General features: G+C 42.0%; 6 protein-coding genes across 11 annotated transcripts in view; 1 reads left to right on the forward strand and 5 right to left on the reverse strand.

The window, feature by feature from the left end:
• Window positions 1–19: 19 nt before the first annotated feature.
• On the reverse strand, window positions 20–1,070 carry LOC145710215 (uncharacterized). The gene is made up of 4 exons (XM_081787927.1): window positions 1,036–1,070; window positions 584–825; window positions 301–512; window positions 20–236 (listed from the first exon to the last, which is right to left on the reverse strand). Exons 1-4 carry the CDS (start codon window positions 1,061–1,063, stop codon window positions 146–148), a joined length of 573 nt encoding a protein of 190 aa, XP_081644053.1. The 5' UTR covers window positions 1,064–1,070; the 3' UTR covers window positions 20–145.
• Window positions 1,071–2,875: 1,805 nt separating this feature from the next.
• LOC145710202 (E3 ubiquitin-protein ligase RNF149-like) lies at window positions 2,876–5,971 on the reverse strand. 4 transcript variants are annotated; one of them, XM_081787908.1, is made up of 10 exons: window positions 5,839–5,971; window positions 4,900–5,044; window positions 4,656–4,820; window positions 4,430–4,613; window positions 4,264–4,382; window positions 3,922–4,056; window positions 3,580–3,873; window positions 3,457–3,535; window positions 3,183–3,377; window positions 2,876–3,142 (listed from the first exon to the last, which is right to left on the reverse strand). In XM_081787908.1, exons 2-10 carry the CDS (start codon window positions 4,987–4,989, stop codon window positions 3,096–3,098), a joined length of 1,308 nt encoding a protein of 435 aa, XP_081644034.1. In that variant the 5' UTR covers window positions 4,990–5,044; window positions 5,839–5,971; the 3' UTR covers window positions 2,876–3,095. The 4 variants fall into 4 exon arrangements, with proteins under 4 accessions (XP_081644034.1, XP_081644035.1, XP_081644036.1 ...); XM_081787909.1 differs by lacking the exon at window positions 5,839–5,971 and adding an exon at window positions 5,157–5,323; XM_081787910.1 differs by lacking the exon at window positions 5,839–5,971 and adding an exon at window positions 5,148–5,323 and having other exon boundaries at window positions 2,876–3,136.
• A 247-nt stretch (window positions 5,972–6,218) lies between these two features.
• Window positions 6,219–7,354, reverse strand: LOC145710212 (cytochrome b5 domain-containing protein 1-like). Its single transcript, XM_081787922.1, has 7 exons — window positions 7,181–7,354; window positions 7,006–7,140; window positions 6,902–6,964; window positions 6,746–6,862; window positions 6,592–6,704; window positions 6,461–6,540; window positions 6,219–6,417 (listed from the first exon to the last, which is right to left on the reverse strand). Exons 1-7 carry the CDS (start codon window positions 7,226–7,228, stop codon window positions 6,287–6,289), a joined length of 687 nt encoding a protein of 228 aa, XP_081644048.1. The 5' UTR covers window positions 7,229–7,354; the 3' UTR covers window positions 6,219–6,286.
• Window positions 7,355–7,525: 171 nt separating this feature from the next.
• LOC145710190 (structural maintenance of chromosomes protein 6-like) overlaps window positions 7,526–19,032 on the reverse strand; it is a 55,948-nt gene continuing 44,441 nt past the window's right edge. The window contains exons 2-11 of the mRNA XM_081787892.1: window positions 11,622–11,839; window positions 11,457–11,544; window positions 11,102–11,412; window positions 10,603–11,057; window positions 9,931–10,547; window positions 9,439–9,839; window positions 8,630–9,364; window positions 8,405–8,588; window positions 8,115–8,344; window positions 7,526–8,073 (exon numbers count right to left, since the gene is read on the reverse strand). Of these exons, the coding sequence (XP_081644018.1) occupies window positions 7,924–8,073; window positions 8,115–8,344; window positions 8,405–8,588; window positions 8,630–9,364; window positions 9,439–9,839; window positions 9,931–10,547; window positions 10,603–11,057; window positions 11,102–11,412; window positions 11,457–11,544; window positions 11,622–11,837 (3,387 nt within the window). The 5' untranslated portion in view covers window positions 11,838–11,839 and the 3' untranslated portion in view covers window positions 7,526–7,923. The remainder of the gene's footprint in view (window positions 8,074–8,114; window positions 8,345–8,404; window positions 8,589–8,629; window positions 9,365–9,438; window positions 9,840–9,930; window positions 10,548–10,602; window positions 11,058–11,101; window positions 11,413–11,456; window positions 11,545–11,621; window positions 11,840–19,032) is intronic.
• LOC145710196 (uncharacterized) lies at window positions 11,993–14,033 on the reverse strand. 2 transcript variants are annotated; one of them, XR_014135019.1, is made up of 6 exons: window positions 13,952–14,033; window positions 13,716–13,860; window positions 12,540–13,645; window positions 12,418–12,496; window positions 12,257–12,370; window positions 11,993–12,213 (listed from the first exon to the last, which is right to left on the reverse strand). XR_014135019.1 is itself a non-coding variant. In XM_081787900.1 (5 exons), the coding sequence occupies exons 1-5, from the start codon at window positions 13,998–14,000 to the stop codon at window positions 12,062–12,064; spliced, it is 1,692 nt and encodes a 563-aa protein (XP_081644026.1). In that variant the 5' UTR covers window positions 14,001–14,033; the 3' UTR covers window positions 11,993–12,061. The 2 variants fall into 2 exon arrangements, 1 of the variants encoding a protein (XP_081644026.1); XM_081787900.1 differs by having other exon boundaries at window positions 12,257–12,496.
• On the forward strand, window positions 16,893–19,014 carry LOC145710203 (guanine nucleotide-binding protein subunit beta-5-like). 2 transcript variants are annotated; one of them, XM_081787911.1, is made up of 9 exons: window positions 16,893–16,915; window positions 16,964–17,131; window positions 17,199–17,325; window positions 17,370–17,539; window positions 17,599–17,686; window positions 17,726–17,851; window positions 17,893–18,037; window positions 18,078–18,235; window positions 18,281–19,014. In XM_081787911.1, the coding sequence occupies exons 1-9, from the start codon at window positions 16,908–16,910 to the stop codon at window positions 18,464–18,466; spliced, it is 1,176 nt and encodes a 391-aa protein (XP_081644037.1). In that variant the 5' UTR covers window positions 16,893–16,907; the 3' UTR covers window positions 18,467–19,014. The 2 variants fall into 2 exon arrangements, with proteins under 2 accessions (XP_081644037.1, XP_081644038.1); XM_081787912.1 differs by having other exon boundaries at window positions 17,605–17,686.

Below are 19,032 nucleotides of genomic sequence, written 5' to 3' on the forward strand. Positions count from 1 at the left end.
ACTGAAAAAGAGGCAGTTTATTTGACTTGTAAACATAAGATAAATTCTTCTTCTAATTAGATGCGAAGACTGGGCTGTAGGTCTGTTAAAAGTTCAAAGATGTGGGCACAGAACTTTCACGAGTCGAAACCCAATTAAACTTTTCCTAATACCGCAATTGAGGGGCTTCTGGAAGAATGTGCGATTGAAGAGTTGTTGAAGTAGACATTGTCATGTTGTGTCTGTTATTCAGGTGCCTAAATCAATGGCCATAATATTTATAACGATATATTTTAACAAAATTTAGACTAGCGGAAGTACCTGTCAATAGTTCCCGGTCTCGACACTGTTCGATATTGACCTCCGTATGTGATGGTATTGCTCGATCCGTATCTTCTACTCACAAAATGTCCGAACGTATTTCCAGCCTCCTCCACAATTGGTAGCTCGTCCAAGTATGTTGGCTCCATATTGAGCCGCTTCTCAAACTCATTCGTTTGTCGGTAGTGATCGTACAATGAAGGCGCTGAGCTCTGTATAGAATGATAAAAGGATGCGAGATTCGAGAAGAAAAGTGATTTTCAATGAATGAGAGCGTCTTCACCTTGAGCGTCTCCGAGGATTTGAATCTTGAGCTGTTTAGTCTGTTCAAAGGCGTAGAAGTTCTCGTTGACACGTGGTGAAAAGCAGCAGGATGAGCTGGATGATTGACAGGCTGGTATACAAGTTCCACGCTGCCAGCAAGAGATCTCGGAGAGCGATTGAAGCGACGACTTGCACCTTGCATAAGGTCTATTTCCTCGACTGAGCTGTCTGAGCAGGTCCACCTTGCCCAGAGAGAAAAGACTATGAATGCACATGAGATTCGAATTCGCGCAGAATAAATGGCTGTGGAAATATTGAGAATAATGATGACGCCTTAAACGTCAATAGCCGCGTCTGGGAGCGGCTGCGTTGTGGAAACTAGTGGATCTTGGCACATCACACGCTCAAGAATTTAGTTTCGCCGTCTTGTGTGATACTTTTCCGTCTAGGCGCTTCGATATGAGTACTTACTGAATAAAGATAGTCCAACAATATTCATGACAATGATAACTTTTGTCGGCTCCAGAAACATGGCTTCTATTCATGTTTTATTCAAAATAGATTTGAATCTGATTCAACTTAAATCGATAGAAACCGCATTCAAATTAAATTTAAGAATTTTCAACTAAGTTCACGGAAGTTGGAAGAAAGTTTTCTAAGAAAACTTTCTTTAGACTAAAGAAACTATTTAAAATTCAAATTTCGCCAAAAAGTCAGTTTTGAACATGAGTTCGAAAATGGAAGACCAAATGCGCTGCATGAATCCGATAGCCTTTCCTATCAGATAGATGTGACACTCAGAACCACAAGTGAGCAACGTGCCTATCGTACAGAGCACCCTAAAGCAAATATTTTCACAATTCGAACGACGCGGCGAAACTTACACGATCGACAAAATGAGAAGCGCCAAAACAACGAGTATGTTGAGCATGGGCTTGATCTTCAGCGGCATAATCTCTGTAGTTTGCAGATCAGTCGCTCTCTAATTCAATAATGGAATGGTTGTGGTACTGGGAATGGCTGAGCAACTCATCAAAAATGCAACTTTTACCCTGTCTCTCAGCGGGCAGTTTGAGTAAAACTGTTGAGCAATGATTAACTTGAATCTGAGATGAACGGACGAACTGAGACCAGATAAGATGCTACATCACGTCATACGTGACACCTTGCGCGTACTACAGTATGTAATTATCTCCGTGTACCTGAGATCAAACCTAAACCCGTTGCGACGCATATTGAACCTTCAATTAAACCGGCGGTAGTATCTAATGGATTTTTGAATAACCTTGTATTCTCGATTAAAAATCGGTTCTTCTTTCTCTCTGTTTTTTTTTCTTTCTCAAAAGAAAAATGAAAGTAAAATTATCTTTTATGAAGAAAAAATGGTCGATGAGCATTTAATCGACTAAATATTTAATGAGATAACGGACAGTATAATGAGACCGTTGCTAATAGGGGCGTTAAGAAAGGGAATCTGTATATAAATATATAAAACATTTAATGATTGAACTTAATCGCGACATGAGTATTTTCTAAGGGCAAGGGTAAAAATACGGTTATATTGATTTGGAAATTCCTAGCTTCAAAATGCTTTTACTCTGTGAATAACTTATAAGACTCCATTATTCTAAGCCTTGATTCAAAGACTTTGAAACCTTAATCAGTTTCCTCGAAATGAACTCCCTGATTGCATATTAGTTGTAGGTTAATGAGGTTTTGAATTTTTTATTCGTAATGTATAGTACTGTGCCATTGTTCTTGTTTAATGAGACACAGGGGACTCTAAAATATTAAGTTCCGTGTTCGGATATTTAAGCACGGGAAACAGATAGATGAGCCTGTCAGTAAAAAAAAGAAGAAAATCATGAAGCTTTTTTATGCCTTTTTGACTCTAGGTATGATATTATCCTTGTTAGAGAGGGCTTGTCTGAAAACCGGGGAAAGTGAATCTAAAATTTTAAAAATCAATTCTTTTCCCACTTCGTTTTTAGAAGATTGCGCGAATTTTAGATAATCCTTATTTTATGTTAACGTATGTTTAGCTTTTGCCTCGCCTGGATTCTTTGACATGAGTGATTTGATGAGTGAAGACTACGAAAAACGATCTCCTTTTATGGTAATTGTACTTTAATCATAGTCAAGTATAGTTGTTGTTTTAAGAATGTTCGAAACATGGACAAGCGGGGCCAGTTTCCAATAGAATTGACGCTTGATGACATGTACGATTCACTGATATAAATTGCGAAATTCAACTTGCTTATTTTGATACATCCAGTTTCATGAATAAAATGACATAAGATTAAAAGAGCTCTCTGAACTGAGAAGATTTTATTTCGTGTTATCTTTCCGGGAGAAACCTTGAAATCGAAACTGACTGAAGAGAAGAACGAAGAGCGATGGTAATCCTTAAGGTTAGGATGTAAACAGAAGGGACGAATGGAGGAACTTGAAGGAGTAGAGAATGTTACTTTTACACTGATTACACAAATGGCAGAAGAGTAATAGAGCAATATTATTAAGGGCGGAGGATATTATAGCTCGGTATTGGAGGATTCTTCGTTGATTTCGGAAACTGTATCTAAATCTGAGGTAAAAAGAACGAGTTTCACGCTTCTGACCTGGCTCAATCGAGCTTCGTCTTCCTCTGGTACGCTCGTACGTAGTACAATTGACTGGTGGCAAGGGTTCGCTTAGCGCACGCATTACAGACTGATGCTGGGCGACATCATAGTTTGCTGACGGATGGCTTACTTCCAACTCGTTTTTCATGTAAATTTCTTGCTGATGATCGTCCTCGTCTTCAACGCCAGAATCTTAAAGATAACATTTATCAAACTACTAAATCGCTTGAATTATATCTGAGCGGTCAATCAGCTCGATCATATGTCATACCGAGGTCTCGCTCATCCGGCGCAGTTGCTTGCTGCCAATCAGTTTCACGCTCTTCGGAGGAAAATGCGGTGTTATCTTCCTGAAAAAATAGGCGTGAAATATTTCTATGAAAAGCGCACAAACCTCTGACGGTCCGCGCGCAACTTCTTCCGCGTCCCGAAGGCCCAACTGCTTGAGTATATCAACCTTGCACTGGGGACACGTGCCCTTTTCCATCAGCCATGGATCGATACATTTCTTGTGATAAAGATGACAACAAGTCAAGTGTCTAACGACGTCCTTTGCCTCAAAGTTGTCTATACAAATCGCACAACATGTTTCGTCTGAATTTTTGACAATTTCAGAACTGCTCGTCAGAATTTCAACTTTGAGAGCATCGAGAGCTTTTCGCATCAGTTGCTCTTGTTTCTTTTGGTCCTGAGAAAGAAGATTTAGCAATGAGTGTGAACGACTACTTTGACTTACCCGGTATTGTTGATGGAGGACTCGAAATCGCTGCACATAATAGAAAATAACCCAGGCAAGTGATATTGTCAACAAGACCAAAAATGCCAAGCATATCACGATGACAATGATTTTTTCGAACCCAACAGTCGGGGTCTGAATTTTAATTTGACTTGACATTTGCGTTGCTGATTTTATTAATATTTATCAATCATAGAATGGTCTTGAATCGAGCATCATTATTATTCAATAAATCGAATTTTGATTTAATTTAAGAATCGTTCAATTTTGAATTTCAAAATGATTTATATCTTGTTTATAAAAAAAGTATAAGGGTTTGATAGGAAAATAAAGATTATCTACCCCTTTTGATATTTTCAAGAAGACGTTTTCGTATGTTTCTTTTTCTTTCAACTCTTGAAGAATTTGATAGCCACTCTTATTTGTAATCATCAATGAAATGACGTTTTTTTCCTTTGCTTCTAAGCGATTATGATTATCTAATCAGCACATTTAAAGTTTAACTTACTTCCGATGGACATTGTAATGACACCTTCAGGATTGTTGTTAACAATGACAACGACCTCTGCACCAGCTTCGGCGGCAAGCGTGACTTTTTCTTCAAATTTACAGATTCCTCTGTAAAGAAATGCTACCTTCCCCGTAAAGTTGCTGCTCCCATAATCTTCTTCTTTGCAGCCGTAGATTCCATCCTAGGGTAAACCATTCGATGAGTATTTCGATAAGAGGTTTACCGGATTGTCAGGGTTTTCGAAAATTCCTGTTCCAACAAGAACGACTTCACCAAATGCCGGTTCTCCAGGAACAACTGATCCGCGGGCGAACTGACCTTGATCGAGGGGATCCCATTCCGATGGACTCGTCTCCAAAAAGTTTTTGACCATCGCAACGTCCGCTTGCTACATTTATCATTGATAACACTGCACACAATATTATGTCGTCCTTGACATAAACTTATAGTGCTAGAATAAAACTTACAGAGATGCCATCGTTATATTCAGGGTCATTTTCTGTCTCTTCCGCATAAAGCGACGGTAATAATGGCAGTAACCACCAGGCCGAAAACATGCTCTTCGCTTGAGGCTGATATTTTATCTAGCTCTTGGTTTGGTATCGTTAATTTCTTAAAAACATGAATAATCTTTTCGCGAAAACTCTGTCGACGCAAACATTTGCAGATAAATGACAAAATCTGTTTGCTCGGAGCGCGCCAGTGTTAAGGTTACCTAGCTAACATTGGAAAAAATGGCACGCGAGCGGTGAAAACGACGTGCCGTGTCTCGTTCTCGGTTCTAGTGAATGCCCCCAAAGCACTTTCTAGTGGCCTCAGAAAATACTCGAACTTGTAACCGCTTAGATCTCTCTGCGCACTAAAATTTCAAAGGAAATAACTGTGCAGATTTTCGGGAGTAGGTTGTTTATCAGATACTGGACTCAGACAAAGACCTTTCAAGTTTACGAGTAGTCAAATGCTATATCGCGCGTGACTTAAAATGGGGAGCGCTAATTCCTTTCCACAGAAGAAGTGTAAGGTGCACCCATTGTTAGCGAAATGCACAATTATCATAAAAGGAGGAAGTTAATGTTATTTAACTACTGCTTAGAAAGTCGTACTATATATAACGTAATATTTTAAAACTAATCACTTGGAATTTATTTTCCGCAAAATGCGGCTATTTACCACGAGTTTATCACCTTCTGACAGTCTCTATGGCTCTGACAATCGCAGATATTTTTCTTCTCTTTTTAACGATTTCTTAGAAATGGTTCTTGATCAAACGTTACTCGTCGTACTCAAGAACAAGGTATCGTAAAGTGGCCGAGAACGTAAAAAATGTCGCTGACCTACATTTAGTGGTGACCCTTCAATCAGACAAACGTATTCAAGACCAGTTATCTACCATAAGAAAAACTTACCAACAACGGATCAGATTATTTCGCTATCTTCTGAAAGGAATACCTCGACGGTTACGAATATCTTGTTAAATGGAAGGCGCTCGATAGATTTCAGCTTCTAATTTCTGAAATTACACGGCTCACCGCGCATGATATGGCTCGACAAAATAATTATAATAACTTAAAATTGGTTTCTTCCTACATTTGATTTTGTCTTTTCGTCTTGTTTTATTTGCATATCTACTGCGATGCTTCTACAAGCTATCGTAATTATTAATTGACAATCTTTGATTGCGCTGGTAATGGAAATCATGGAAGACAAATGTATCAACAAATTAATTGAAGTCGCGTAAGCAGAACGTAACCGATCGACAGTTCAGTTCTTTGCTAGTCGAAATTGGGTCATGAATATTTATTATGAAATATTATATCGATTTATACAAAAAAAACTTCCAACATAGCTAAAGTGTTATGCAGTATTCTTCTCATAGTGAGAGCGCAGATCATCATTGAAATAAATGTGAATTGCTGGGATCCACTGCTCGGGATCCATGCCGAGCTCTTCAAGTTCGAAGTCTTCGTCAAGAATTCCATTTTCCTCTGAAAATCATTTAAACCATTCTTATATTGAAAAGTAACTTACCCAAGGTTTTTGTTTTGTCTAGTTCTTCTCCTTTATATTTCCATGTGTAAGACTCTGCGTGAGAATTATAACAAATATATCTGAAAAGTGGATATTTATTATCCGTTTATACATTGTATTATAAGAAGTACCTGGCAAGAATTTCAAGCATAGTTTCTTCAGAGCAAACTTCGATGATGTGCTGCTGGCTGGTAAGCGTGTTAACGATTCTTAGTTTTCGCGGCTTTTTTGTAAGGGTTCCAACCTAGTATTCCATGGGAGCAAATGAATAATAATTCATTGTACCTCATATCTTCGATCCTTCCACCATGGGCGGCCAAAATCATTATTGTAGTCGGATCTTGGTTCAGAAGGTGGGATATGAAGCAGGTCTCCGTGTGGGGTATAGTATCGGACGATGCCCTAGAAGACAAAGTCGATCGACTTTAAATTATTTTTTACCTTTTCGGCGTCAACATACGTTTTCAGATCTCCAGTAACTTGATTAAACCAGTGCGAAATGTCCTTATTTTAAAACTTGATATAAATAATACGATCATGCCTACGTTTCCAGCCATGGCAAGAATAGGTGAGGTGAGGTCCCTTTTTCCTCCTTTGTGTTGATTTATCAAGTTCGTCAGGTCGTACACTTTTCCGAGGAAGGAAATCCAACAGTCTGCGCTGGTATTGTGCAGGGCCACCTGCGATTAAACTCTTTTCCTTCTAATGAATTAATTTTACCTCATTGGGCGTATAATATTTTGAGCGGCCTTCTTGCACTTCGCCCATACTGAACTATCCGAAATGTTTTCTTCTTTGCACAAATAGATTGCTCTTTCTATGTTCTAGAATGTTAATTATAGTATGAACTGAAATTGCTTAAATGCGAATCAATCCCTGCTCCCATGGCAACAACGAGTCATCGTGTGTAGATCTCCACTATTAGAATTTCGAGTCTTCTTTCGCCGCATTTTTTAGCTCCCTCTCTGACCTTATCACGCTGGACATCTTACAGAGAAAGTCAATGCAATCCTCCTGCATCAATTATCTTTCAAGCGATTGATTCGCAATGTTTCAAAATATTGCGATTCTTTGAATTTCGTGGGATAGTCTTGTAGTTTATTTTTCAGTCTCGTTTGAACTATCAGTAAATAGAGATAAAAATATTATGTTATTGAAGAATACAGTGAAGAAGATATTATGTAAGGACAAAATGATAGGTATACTTATAGGAGAGTTGTGCCGCTTGAAATAATAAATTCTTCGTTGCTTTTATACTCAATTTGTGAAGAAGAAATATGCAGCATATTTCTTCGTTGGAAATAGGTTTTTAAATAGAAAATTTACAGCTAGAAATTATATTTAAGATTAACCCTAAAAGAAAGCGGCAAAACGACTGTATTCTTCAATACTTGCTCAATAATTTTTAGCCCTGCAGAAAGTGAACTTGTATCAGTAGGCAGGAATGGTGTGAGCATTTAGTTTTATTCGGCGCGAGTGGGGTCCTTCATTTTGAGGAACTGAAAGATGTCACCAAACTGTTTGCGGAGACCTTTCTGATCGTCAGAGAGGCCCTGGGGAGTGAGGAAGATGACTTGGGCGCCCGGATTAGTTTCTGCGTAGCGGCATAAGATCTAATTTTGAAGTTAGCATTAAAAAATATCTTGGTTCATACGTGAGTCGCCATATGTTTGTGGTGGGCATCCATGTAAACATCGAACTCATCGATGCATCGAAATGGCGAGCTTGTGGCGTGCCAAATCGCGATGAGAAGGATGACCGTGCTGATGCTTCGCTCCCCTCCGGAGAGAGTCGCTGTGTTGCCCTTATTCTTGCCCATTTCTGAGAGGGCTTCCATGTCAATCTTTTGGTCACCGACGATCTTTGACATGTTGATGGTGATCGCTGAATTATTTTTAGCAATCGAGAATCAACAATTTGATCCTTTTATCAAATAGAACTCACTTCCTTGGCTTTGGCTTTTAGCGTTGAGGTCGAATTTCTCTGGGATGATTTTACACTCGCCCTCGTATTTGTTTCCTCGGCAGATGTGGCTAAAGAAGTGGGAGACTCGTTGAGCTTGATCCTCAACAAGGCTATTGAGCTCCGAGAGGCGAATTCTCACTGCAGCTTCTATCTTCCCAGTGGCCTGAAATTTATAAATAGTAAGAGTTAAAAAATTAAACTAACGATTTGACGAGCCTTGAGATTCGTCTTTTTCTTCTTGTAGGTCTCGGCTGCTTCCTCCGCGGCTCGCTTGATGTCTTCGTAATCCTTGTCGGAGCTCTTGACATTGATTTTCAAGTCACGAGAGATCTTCTCCCGCTCGTCAGTCAGCAGCTTTTTCGTAAGCGGTTTGGTTGGGCGCTCGCAGTGGCTTTCCGCGATTCGAACGGCGTTTTCAGCTTCCTTCTTCCATTTCTCCACGTCAGCCTTTTTCGCGACGATCTTATCTTCGACATCTTTCTTCGCCAGCTTGATCTCCTTCAGTTCCTTCTCGATTTTCCTGGCGTCATTTTCCCTGCGAAGTTTTCGTGCTTCTAGGGCCTCAAGCTCTTGCATGCGTTTGTCGAGCATTTCTCCCTCACGAGCGCAAACTTCTTTCTTTTCATCAATCTTGCGTTCCGCGTATTCCATTCTTTCTTCGATGCCTACAAGCTGATCTTTCTTCGCATCGATCTCTGCCTGGCTGTGCTGGATCTCGGTCATCAACTGCGCATGACGGCCGTCAGTATTGACAACGAGTTCTCGGAGCTGCTTCTCAAAATGCTCATCTTTCCTCATGCATCCCTTGATCAGATTATCTAAGTTTGCACGAATCTGCTCCTTCTTTCTTATAACGTCCTTCTTTTCGCCAGCTCTTTTCTGCCATTTTTTGAAATCATTCTGATAGGCCTCGTGCTCCCGTTTCGCTTGTCCAAGATCCTAAAAATATCATGTTAGAGCAGTTGTTAGTCGAGTACTGATTGGTAATAGACAAACTAAAAAAGACAAATTACCCTTGCATTCTGGTCGGTGATACTCTGGAAATCGTTGGACTCGCACAGATAACGCGCGACGAGATCGTTACTTCCTCCACTGACACCAGAACGGTACTTGAACTCGCCGCCTTTCGTGGTTAGCACACTCGGGTAGTTCGATCCACCGGGGTTACTTACTTCGGACTGAGCAATGTCCTGAGCAGCCTCTTCATCGTCGCAGAGCAAGAAGTAGTTCAACTGGCTCCAAGAGATGATCAGATTCTCCACAGCGAGATGATTAATTTTCAAGACTTTGAGTCCCGAAGGGTATCGCGTATGATACGCCTCCTTGAAACTTCGTCGGTTGCGAAAGGAGTCCGACACAAAGTCCTGCTGGTAGATGCTGGGCACGTTGTTGGTGATGCTCTTGATGATCGCAGCTTAAGAACACATTAGAGAGTATTTTTGATCTCATCACTAAACAGGCTGGTTGACACATTATAGTTTTACTATATTTAAAAGTAGACTTACTCAGTTTCATCTTGTCCTCCAGAGTGAATACGATGTATCCATGGAGAGTGGCGGCAAGTTGTTTCTCGATAACACCGGCGTATTTTTGGTAGCTATCGTGAATATCAATGTGATTGCCAATCGGGCCAACAGGCTCCTTAATCCACCGAGCAGTTGCAATCTTCCGGGCAATCTCCCCGGCGTAAGGACCAAACTTATTTTCTTTCGCCGAGGATCGTCGTCGGATCTCGTCCCTTTCCCGCTCTAACTCTTGAATGCGCTTCTCGCCTTGATGGATGGCAGCCCTGGCTCCGTCGATATTCGAGACAATTATCTCCAATTGCTCTCTAGCTTCTTTCATGGTAGGCTCTACTTCCTCAACCAACTTGAGTTTTTTCTCTTCCATTAGTTCACGATTAGCAAGACGCGCTTCCTCCAATTGAGCCTGTTTCTCGACGACAGGGTTGTCCTTGTAAGACTTCAGCTGACGCTTGCAGTTGGTGATCTTTCGTTCAGCGTGAGTAATATCATCCTCCAGCTTTGACTTGAGGCGAAGGTCTTTGTTTTGCTCGGCCTCCTGCTTCTTCTGCTCCTTTTCCAACGCGCTCACTTTGTCCTTAAAGTCCTTTAACTCCGCCCTTAAAAATTAAATCAACAAAAAGAGTCAATAAAGAAGTAAGGAAAAATACTTACTGGATTCTAACACGGTCTCGTTCATCCACTCCATCATCCTGGTTATTAAGGAGTGCCTGTTTATCTTTCTCTCGATCCTCGACCTGTTCCAAAAGGTTCTCGTAGTCGGCAACCTTTTTCGTGGCTTTCTTTAACTGTGCCTCAGCAAGAGGCACTTCCGTCCACTTTTCCAAACTGTCGAGTTGGAGTTGTCTGGCTTGAGCGCTTCGCTTTCTTTCGCAAAGCTTAAGCTTTCCAACGGCCTCTTCCTTCAATTTTTTTTGCTCTTTCAGGTCTGTCACTCGCCTTTGCTGTTTCGCCTTCTGCTCCTCCCAATTATCGCGCATTTCGTTGTAGCTGCTCTTGAGCTCGTCGATGCTCGTACCGCGGGAGAAGTGCTCGTAAAGCTTCTTCGGGTTTCCCTTCATGAAGTTCTTGATCGTTTCTTGTGTCATGATCGTGAAGGGATTCGTCGCCTGGTAGTTTCAAGTTAGAATTTCGTCTTTACTAACAGAATTACCTGAATCTTGAAGTAGTTGGCGATGAGCTTGATCTGCGCGGCGGTAACTTTTTCGCGTCGGCTGTTTGTGCCCGTCAAGTAGTAGCTCGAATATGAGGCCGTGATCTGCCGCTCGAAAGTGATGTCGCTTCCGTAAGTTTCATACTTGTACGGATTAGGGCCCTCATTGCTGATCGTAATTTTGATGGTTGCCTTCTGCTGGCGCCCGCTAGGACCTCTACGAATCCAACCAACGACGGAGCCTTTCTTTCCCGTATCAGTCTGTTTTCCACCAAATACTGCCGTGAGCGCATTCATTGTCGCACTTTTCCCTAAATTCAGATTGTTTCCTGATGAAGCTTCGATAATGGCTTACCGCTGCCGTTCTTTCCAGTGATGAAAGTAATTCGATCGCCAAAGTCGAGTTCCAACATGCGATGACACATGAAGTTCTGCAGAACCATCTAAAAGGTCAAGTAAGTATAACCGAAAATCAAACATGCTTCGACAATAGTGGTTTTTTCATATATTTCTGAGCTACCTTCTTTAGTTTATGGGCTCCTTGGTGAACGATCTCGTCCTCTCCGCCTTCCTCAGACTCATCGCCACTATCTGAATCACCAGGGGGTGGAGGGGGAGAATCAGGTACTTCGTTGTCTTCTTCTTCTTCGTCCTCTTCTTGCTCCTTCCGCCGCTTTGGGTTCTTGCCCGACAGAGAAGCCGGGGAAGTGGAACGCCGCTTCGTCCCTTCGCCCATTTCTAAAAAGTGTCTCTGTTAGTTTCTCTATTTGAAAATCTATGCAGAATTAGGCTGAGTCGAGGGAGATGGCTCAACTTTGCCTTCTTGGAGGAATGGAGAGGATTCCGACCAACCACGGCAAGCCGGAGATTTTTGCGTAGGCCGATCAAAAATCAAGGAGGAAGCTTATTTATTGCACATTGTTGGAAGGAAGAATCGCCAATCACGAGTAAGCGAAGAATTCACGATAAATGATGAGTCATTGTTTTTGGGGTGAAAACGGTATTCGTGACGACTTGAATATCTACATTGAATTTGCCTTCCAGGTTTTTGATCTGCTTCGCTTCTGCAAATGTCAGACCGCCGATGACAACAACGAGTATCCTTGAGAAGTCTAAAACAATCATTGTTAGAAATTGAAAAATAGCATTTCTGACCTTTAGGATGCGAGGGTTTCGCCGACCCATTTCCACCAAAGAAGCCAAATCCCGACGATAACTTTCCAAGGAGCCCGTCTTCAATTTTCTCGATGAAGTTCGGGACAGGCATGCCTATGAGTAGTGTCTCTAGGATTTGGGCCGAGCCATATGTGCCGTACCGCTTATTGCACATTGCTAGGTCCGCTTTCATTTGACCAAAACGCTGCTCCACCCTTGATCTGATTTCATCCAGCGTTGCTGAATCAATGAGTTTTTTTCGTTGATGCCCGTCAACACTTACGATTTGGCGGAAGAAAAAACATTGGGAAAGCTTTCATTCTTTGGTTGGGTGTACATTTGTTCAAATATAAAGCAAAAGATGCTTCCAGAATTTGAAACTCTTCTCTCTTCTCTGGCGACACGCGTGTCAGGTCGAAAGTCGAAAGGTAGTGAAGATAGTCAGCCACGAGAAGCTCGACGGGAGCATCCTCTGGATAGCTTGAAATTTTAGTTTTCAAACTGCCAAAATCCATCGAAACAGAGGCCAAGTTTCCCGATAACAATTGTGCGGCGGAGAAAAGACCTTCATTCTCAAGACAAAACGATTTTTTCTTTTTCAGTTTTTCAACCATTTCGCGCAAGTCGCCGTTAATATTCGCTTTCATCGAAATTATACTCTCAACCACCTTCTTCGAGTATTCAAGGCTCTCCGTTTTCAGCGCATCAAATAGCTTCACGTCGTCAGAATTTCTCGGAAAGAGTAGACTCGATCCAAGATCGGCGCCTCCTTCTTTGATAGGGAGTAACGGGTTACTGGCAGCAAAGATGAGATCAGCCGCTGTTGGCTCGAGTTTATCTTTCCCGAACTCTACTAGCCGGTCAAAAAGAAGCACTGCTTGCTGATTGAGCTCTGATTTACTATTTGTCTGCAGGAGACGCTCAGCAACAATTTTCGAGATTTCGCCCGCTGCCCACAGGGACATTTCGACACCACTTTGCATTTCAGCCAGGACGGCGGAGAAGGACAAAATCTCGATTTGGTCTTGCTTCGGAAGATTGTGGAATGAGAAACCGGGAACATTGGGAGAGCCTATGCGATGAATTTGGCTCTGGAAGAGAGGACGGATCTGCGATTGAATGAGCTCGATGGAGTCGTTGGAAAATTTGTTCGAAAACGAAAGATTTCGAAGGGCAGGAATCGCCTTCGTCAAGACCTTTTGGAGGGATGGATTGGATTCCCGCAACTTGTCGGAGAACTGCTGGTAAAAGGCACTCTCCGAGACTGTCACCGATCCGTAAAGGTGAAAGTGAGTAGACGTTGATACGCTTGTGTAGACGAAAGCGTTTTTCCAATCTTGACTGGAGACGGTCCTCTTAATGAGATCGACTGTCTCTCCGATAAGCGGCCTAAAATTCGACTTGATCCGATCGTCTTCCATAGAATAAGTTAAACACACTACGATTCTATTTTCTCTACCTGGAGACGAGAACCACGACACTGCGTCCAAACTTTGTCACCGGGCTGAAAATGGACTGGACGGACTGTCCATCAGCCGAGGTGACGAATTCTAACCCCCCTCGGAAAAGCAAGGGCTGGACGATTCCATTGTCGAGGATGATGTCTCAATAACGGTTCGGAGGAAGGACGAGAGCTTATTTAGTCACAGTTAATTATAAAAGCGAACGAAGCCATCAAAATGATAAGAACCGGGCCAGCGTCGGCGAAATCCGGAAGCAATTGTTCCCAGGGATCAGAGAGCATTGCTCTGAAATAATTCTTTTTTTCTTTCAGACTTTGAGAATTTGAACTTTTTGTATTAGTGGCAGAGTAGGAAAATGAATGAATGCGAATAAATACAGATTTGAAAAGCACGACTATATGCAGCGAAAGGGGCCATTTCAGCGCAGTTTGATATAAATCGTGAGCAAAATAAAGAAGACGAGCCCGGCGACAATAGAATAAAGAATCACACGATTTTGAAGAGCTCTCCTGATCATGCCGCTGAGAATACGCGAAGATTCGCCAAGATTGAACTCTGTATCCCTTGAAATCACTTTAACTCACTGGAAAAGAGACTAGTTGCGTTGGATACCTAACACGAGCTCTTGTGCGGTTGATGGTCTCTCTGTCTTTTTGCAAGTTGCTGAGAATGTCAGCTCCAATCTGTTCGGACTCAATAGCAACTCTGTTTGCCTCTTGAAGCCGCCTCGTGCCTCGTTCGATGCGATCTACACTTTCAAGCAGCGCCGAGTTTTCCGTGTCGTCGTACATTTCGGCCGCCACAGTAGCCCCGATCAACTCATGCCGAGATTTGATTTGCTGCACTGTGTCCATGGCAGATTGGAACTCTCCTTCTACCTTCTTCATTTCTCCTTGATACGCCTTCAATTTGCTTTGATACTTCTGTCGACCTAAAAATTTTCCTATCAGCTCTGAATCGAGATATTGATCCGGAGCAAGTTAGCATCAAAGTTCGATTCCGACTTTACAAACTGCAAACTTACTCTCTTTGGGTATTTCTCGAACTTCGAGCTCGAATTGCTCCAAGATTTCTTTGGCTTCTTTCATATCATCGTGGATTTGGCGTTTTATGTTTGCGATTTCGGCCGACGCGTTCGGCGTTTCACGACCAGTCCGAAGTAAAGAAGCAATCTTTGCCGTTGCATCTGCTGTCGAGTTGCTTTTTGTCGGGATAGAAATGTTGCAAGCGCTTGAATTGATTCTAGCGAAAGGCAATCAAAAGAACAATTTATCCCTCGCCAAACTGTTGTTCGTATGTCTTCAGCAGACTCATAATAAGAGGCTTTTTCTCGTGCGTTCCGAACCGTTTTTGCCGTTCTATAAAACACATAATTTTATTACCTACTATCATTGAAAATAACAATATTCGATTTTCGATGCAAAGTTAACTTCAAATTTCTTGTAGAGATTCTCTACTAGAGCGAATGTCCGAGCATAATTCTACGAAAGGAGAGATTTAAAAAAGAACCGGAATCGATGTGGCGCAGCGCAACTTCTCTTCCAGCGAAGATCTGAACCAATCAGCTCGGCGGCGCCTGCTCCCAGCAGCAGCAACAGCCTTCGAGTGGGGATCATCCAGCCAACTGGACAAGTCGCGGCGGCCCCATTTTTTCACAATACTTACAATACAACAAAAAACAACCAGTTTCACTTTTGACAAGAGTTATTGAAAAAATACAATCGTATTATTTTTTGGTCTACTAGAGAGCTTTGCTGAACGAAGAAAACTGTATTTTTCTTTATATTTCTTACTATTTTGTTCTATTTATAATGTATTTGTAAGAGTCGTAGACATTATCATCCTCTAAAACTATAATTGATTAAAACCATAATTTGGTGAATGGGTCTGATTCAGATCAATCCGCCTTTATTCACTAATATTTATTGTCGCGAAATCTTTGGGAAAAAAGTGTTTCCAATTATTATAGAAATATTGTCCCCTTTACTTAATTAACCCGGCCTAATGACTTATCCGCAAATGAGTACATGTAGTACTGCAGCAGTCTGCTACTAAAAGTAGCAGTGGACGACTGTAGTGACTTCGATCCGAGTTGAACGAGGTTGTCAACAAGTGCTGGAATAGGTTAATATTTCATTGCCGCTTTATAGGAAATATGCCAAGATTCGCTATCCCAAATAGCTCTAGCTCGTGCCTTATTCCCCAATCAATATTCTTAGAAAGTATCAATGTCACTAAATTCCTTTCTGAGCGAGTATTTCTCCCTTTTCTTTTCTCAATCGAAAGAGAAAATGCAAACGCTTTCGTCGCCCATGGGAAGTAGAAAGTGGTTCTTTCAATATTCAAGAAATTAATGTGTGGATATGTAAATGAAGGGCTGTCCGATGACATACACACACTCGCATCAAACTCAATCGATCTTTTCGGATAAGTCTATTTTTAAAATAAGGAAAAGCGCCCTAATCGGGATTATTTGTCTGCTCCCTCTCTCTGTTTTCTTATTCACACGGCTACTTTCGCCGTGATTTATTTATGCAAATTGATAAGTTTTTAAAAGACTGTCATTTATTGCCAAAACGAGAAAGAAAGAGAGTGAGCGCGCCTGTAGTGGCAGTACAGTGCATGGCGAGTAGAGAAAGCGGAGATTATTATTTTTTTGACTACCAAAAGAAATATTTTTTGTTTCATTCCTTATTGAAGCGCTTCTGAGTAGACTTGAGGTAAGTCACTTTCAACAAAATATTTATTCGAGAGTGATGAATCTTTAATTGCGACAAGAAAAAGACCTCCTTCTCTCGCCAAGGCACCTTTTCCCTCAAGAGTACGAGAACTTGCCAAACGAAAATAATGATTCTATCAATAATAGAAATCTTTGTTTTATATCGTCTGTTGAGCCTTTTGCTTTCTCGTCGATCACTTCTTCTTTCAACTGGGGGCAATTAAGAACCCGCCTCCGCCGCTAGAATCTTTCAACTTTGAGTTTCTGAAATCGCTTAGCTTTGTTGACTGTATATTGATTTCGGGGCATGTCCGGTTTACGCTCATCATTTTACACTGGTCGCTAAATGCCGATCGATACCTCCCCCGCTCATAGTTTTCTCGCCGTTTTCTTTAGTCATCCCAGACAAGCGCCTTAGTTACTATACCCCCCACTCTGTTTTTGCTACGATCGTACGCTCTTTGTGCCCATGACTAGGTTTGAGAAAAGCTTGAGTGTCCTGCGTTTACCTTTTTTCTTCACTAGTGCAAGTCTAAGCCTATCATCTTTTGAAAGAATGTCGCGAGACAAAGAGCGGGCGCTTGATGAGCAGATCGCCCAGCTCCAACGCGAAGTTCTGGACTTAGACCATCGGCTCCGACATGAGCGAGAAAAGCTGGCAGATATAGAGCTGTTCATCGCTGGTGGAACTCTAGGAAATGGTTTGCCGAGATAATGAACGTTTCCTCTCAGAGAGACACAGAGAAAAAACCTGCTTAACAGATCCGATGCGCCCCGCCAGCTACAGACTCGTCCGGGTGATGAAGAGGCATCAAGACAAAGTCCTGTGTTGCGCGTGGGGCACTAATTCAAGAAGAATTGTTTCCAGCTCAAAAGAAGGCGCAGTGGTATGTCGCCGCATTTTGAAACGTTTCTGTATTAAGAATTCAAGGTCGTCTGGGAAGCTGGCCTTGACAAAAGAATTGATACAGTGGTGTTGCCTACTACGTGGGTGAATTCATGTGCCTTGTCCCCTTCGGGGGAACTGATCGCCGCTGGCGGCATGGACAATAAATGTGCCCTGTTCCGCGTGCGAGAGGGCGACGGCGAACGAGAGAAGAGGTAATGACAGCGTTGCCCGCGCTCGTCCCTTCAAGATTGATTACAGTTTAATTTAATAGTCATAGCCACAGTTCTCTCGGCTCCGTGCTTCTGGAAACAGGCATTCGGGAGCCGCCACTCCCTAGTCCAACTGCACACACCAAAAAAGTATGCTCCCTTTATACGCATTAGCTTGCATTTGTTAAGGTCGTCGCTATACATACGTCTTTTTTATCATTTTGTACTTTTCTTCACTCCGAACATCAACTTATTACTGCCTCGGGCGATGGCACGACCGCCTTATGGGATGTTGAGTCCACATCCATGATTCAAGTGAGAACAGCCACTCTCCTTCTTTTCTACTGATCTAATAGGCCTTCCATTCACCGGATGCTATTTTGGGCGTAGATGTCCCTCAAGACGATTCAAACTTACTGGCTTCTGCTGGATGTGACCAAGTGATTCGAATATGGGATGTTCGATCGGATCAGTGCGTCCAAACTTTCAGAGGCCACACAGGTAATCTGCCTCTGCTGATTTCTTTATAACGTCAATTGAGACGACGTGAACGACGTCCGCTGGTCTCCGACGGGAGATGCCATCGCTTCCGCCTCGGACGATTCGACAATTCGCCTATTCGATCTTCGGGCCGACGCTGAACTGGGCTGCTACCAAAGAAAACCTGTTATGTTTAGCTGCAATTCTATAGACTTTTCGGTGAGAGCCCCGATCTCACTTACAACTTGTTGACGAGTGTTTCAGATATCAGGGAGGCTCATCTTCGGCGGGTACAACGACTACTTGATTCATTTATGGGACTCGATGCAAGGAATCAAGGTCGGCTGCGTGTTCGCTCATGAAAATCGCGTGACAGCTTTACGCCGCTGCCCCGACGGAACTTCTTTCGCCACTGCCAGCTGGGATAATACCGTCAAAGTTTGGGCTTAATTATTATGCACCAGCAGTTATATTCTGGCCTATTCAACAACCGAAACAATGTACAACTCATTTAAAACCTAAACCGTTGTGTTTTATAAAAATTGTATTTATGTTTGCATGAATGCTTCACACTCTTCTATCCTTGAATCCTCAAACAAAACTTGGAGAACCGCTCATCGTTCTCTGGCTCGCTGTACATGAAAAACTGCTTCTAGTTTGTAAAGATTAACTCGTTCCAAATATACTGACTTATACATACAGATCATTTCATCTCTTAGAAATTATATGATATTATATTAATATTGCAGTGTGTTATATTAAAGATGAAGACAAGTTCTTTTTACCTCAGAAAAAGCATCGTCGATAAAGTTGCATTAGCAGTTTCGTACGAATCAGCCCCGCGCTTTTGCGAATTTTGAATATTGCCTAGAATTAACAAATAATACTTCAATTCCAGTTTCTTTTCGAACGTTCAAGATCTACCCTCGCCCTCTACTTATTCCTCGTCCTGAATCGCTTCACTGTCTTGTATTCTTCAAACTCGTTCGCACGTTCTATTTGGATTTTGGTGAAAT

This window comes from Oikopleura dioica, chromosome XSR (assembly GCF_907165135.1).
Source record: "Oikopleura dioica chromosome XSR, OKI2018_I68_1.0, whole genome shotgun sequence".
NCBI lineage: Eukaryota > Metazoa > Chordata > Appendicularia > Copelata > Oikopleuridae > Oikopleura > Oikopleura dioica.

Bases quoted from the DNA above. Each gene is read 5' to 3' on its own strand.
- LOC145710215 (XM_081787927.1), bottom strand. From the start codon at position 1,063: ATGAATATTGTTGGACTATCTTTATTCA. The intron at 826-1,035 runs GTAAGTACTCAT...GTGCATTCATAG, and splicing joins TGTTGGACTATCTTTATTCA to TCTTTTCTCTCTGGGCAAGG. The intron at 513-583 runs GTGAAGACGCTC...CATTCTATACAG, and splicing joins AATCCTCGGAGACGCTCAAG to AGCTCAGCGCCTTCATTGTA.
- LOC145710203 (XM_081787911.1), top strand. The intron at 17,132-17,198 runs AGGAAATGGTTT...AACCTGCTTAAC, and splicing joins TTCATCGCTGGTGGAACTCT to AGATCCGATGCGCCCCGCCA. The intron at 17,540-17,598 runs GTAATGACAGCG...TTAATTTAATAG, and splicing joins GACGGCGAACGAGAGAAGAG to TCATAGCCACAGTTCTCTCG.
- LOC145710212 (XM_081787922.1), bottom strand. From the start codon at position 7,228: ATGGGCGAAGTGCAAGAAGGCCGCTCAAAATATTATACGCCCAATGAG. The intron at 6,965-7,005 runs GTAGGCATGATC...TTTTAAAATAAG, and splicing joins TTCTTGCCATGGCTGGAAAC to GACATTTCGCACTGGTTTAA. The intron at 6,705-6,745 runs GTACAATGAATT...ATGGAATACTAG, and splicing joins GGAAGGATCGAAGATATGAG to GTTGGAACCCTTACAAAAAA.
- LOC145710202 (XM_081787908.1), bottom strand. From the start codon at position 4,989: ATGTTTTCGGCCTGGTGGTTACTGCCATTATTACCGTCGCTTTATGCG. The intron at 4,821-4,899 runs GTAAGTTTTATT...TGATAAATGTAG, and splicing joins AATATAACGATGGCATCTCT to CAAGCGGACGTTGCGATGGT. The intron at 3,378-3,456 runs GTATGACATATG...GTTATCTTTAAG, and splicing joins GCCGGATGAGCGAGACCTCG to ATTCTGGCGTTGAAGACGAG.
- LOC145710196 (XM_081787900.1), bottom strand. From the start codon at position 14,000: ATGCTCTCTGATCCCTGGGAACAATTGCTTCCGGATTTCGCCGACGCT. The intron at 13,646-13,715 runs GTAGAGAAAATA...GTCGAATTTTAG, and splicing joins GTCGTGGTTCTCGTCTCCAG to GCCGCTTATCGGAGAGACAG. The intron at 12,497-12,539 runs GTAAGTGTTGAC...TCATTGATTCAG, and splicing joins GTTTTTTCTTCCGCCAAATC to CAACGCTGGATGAAATCAGA.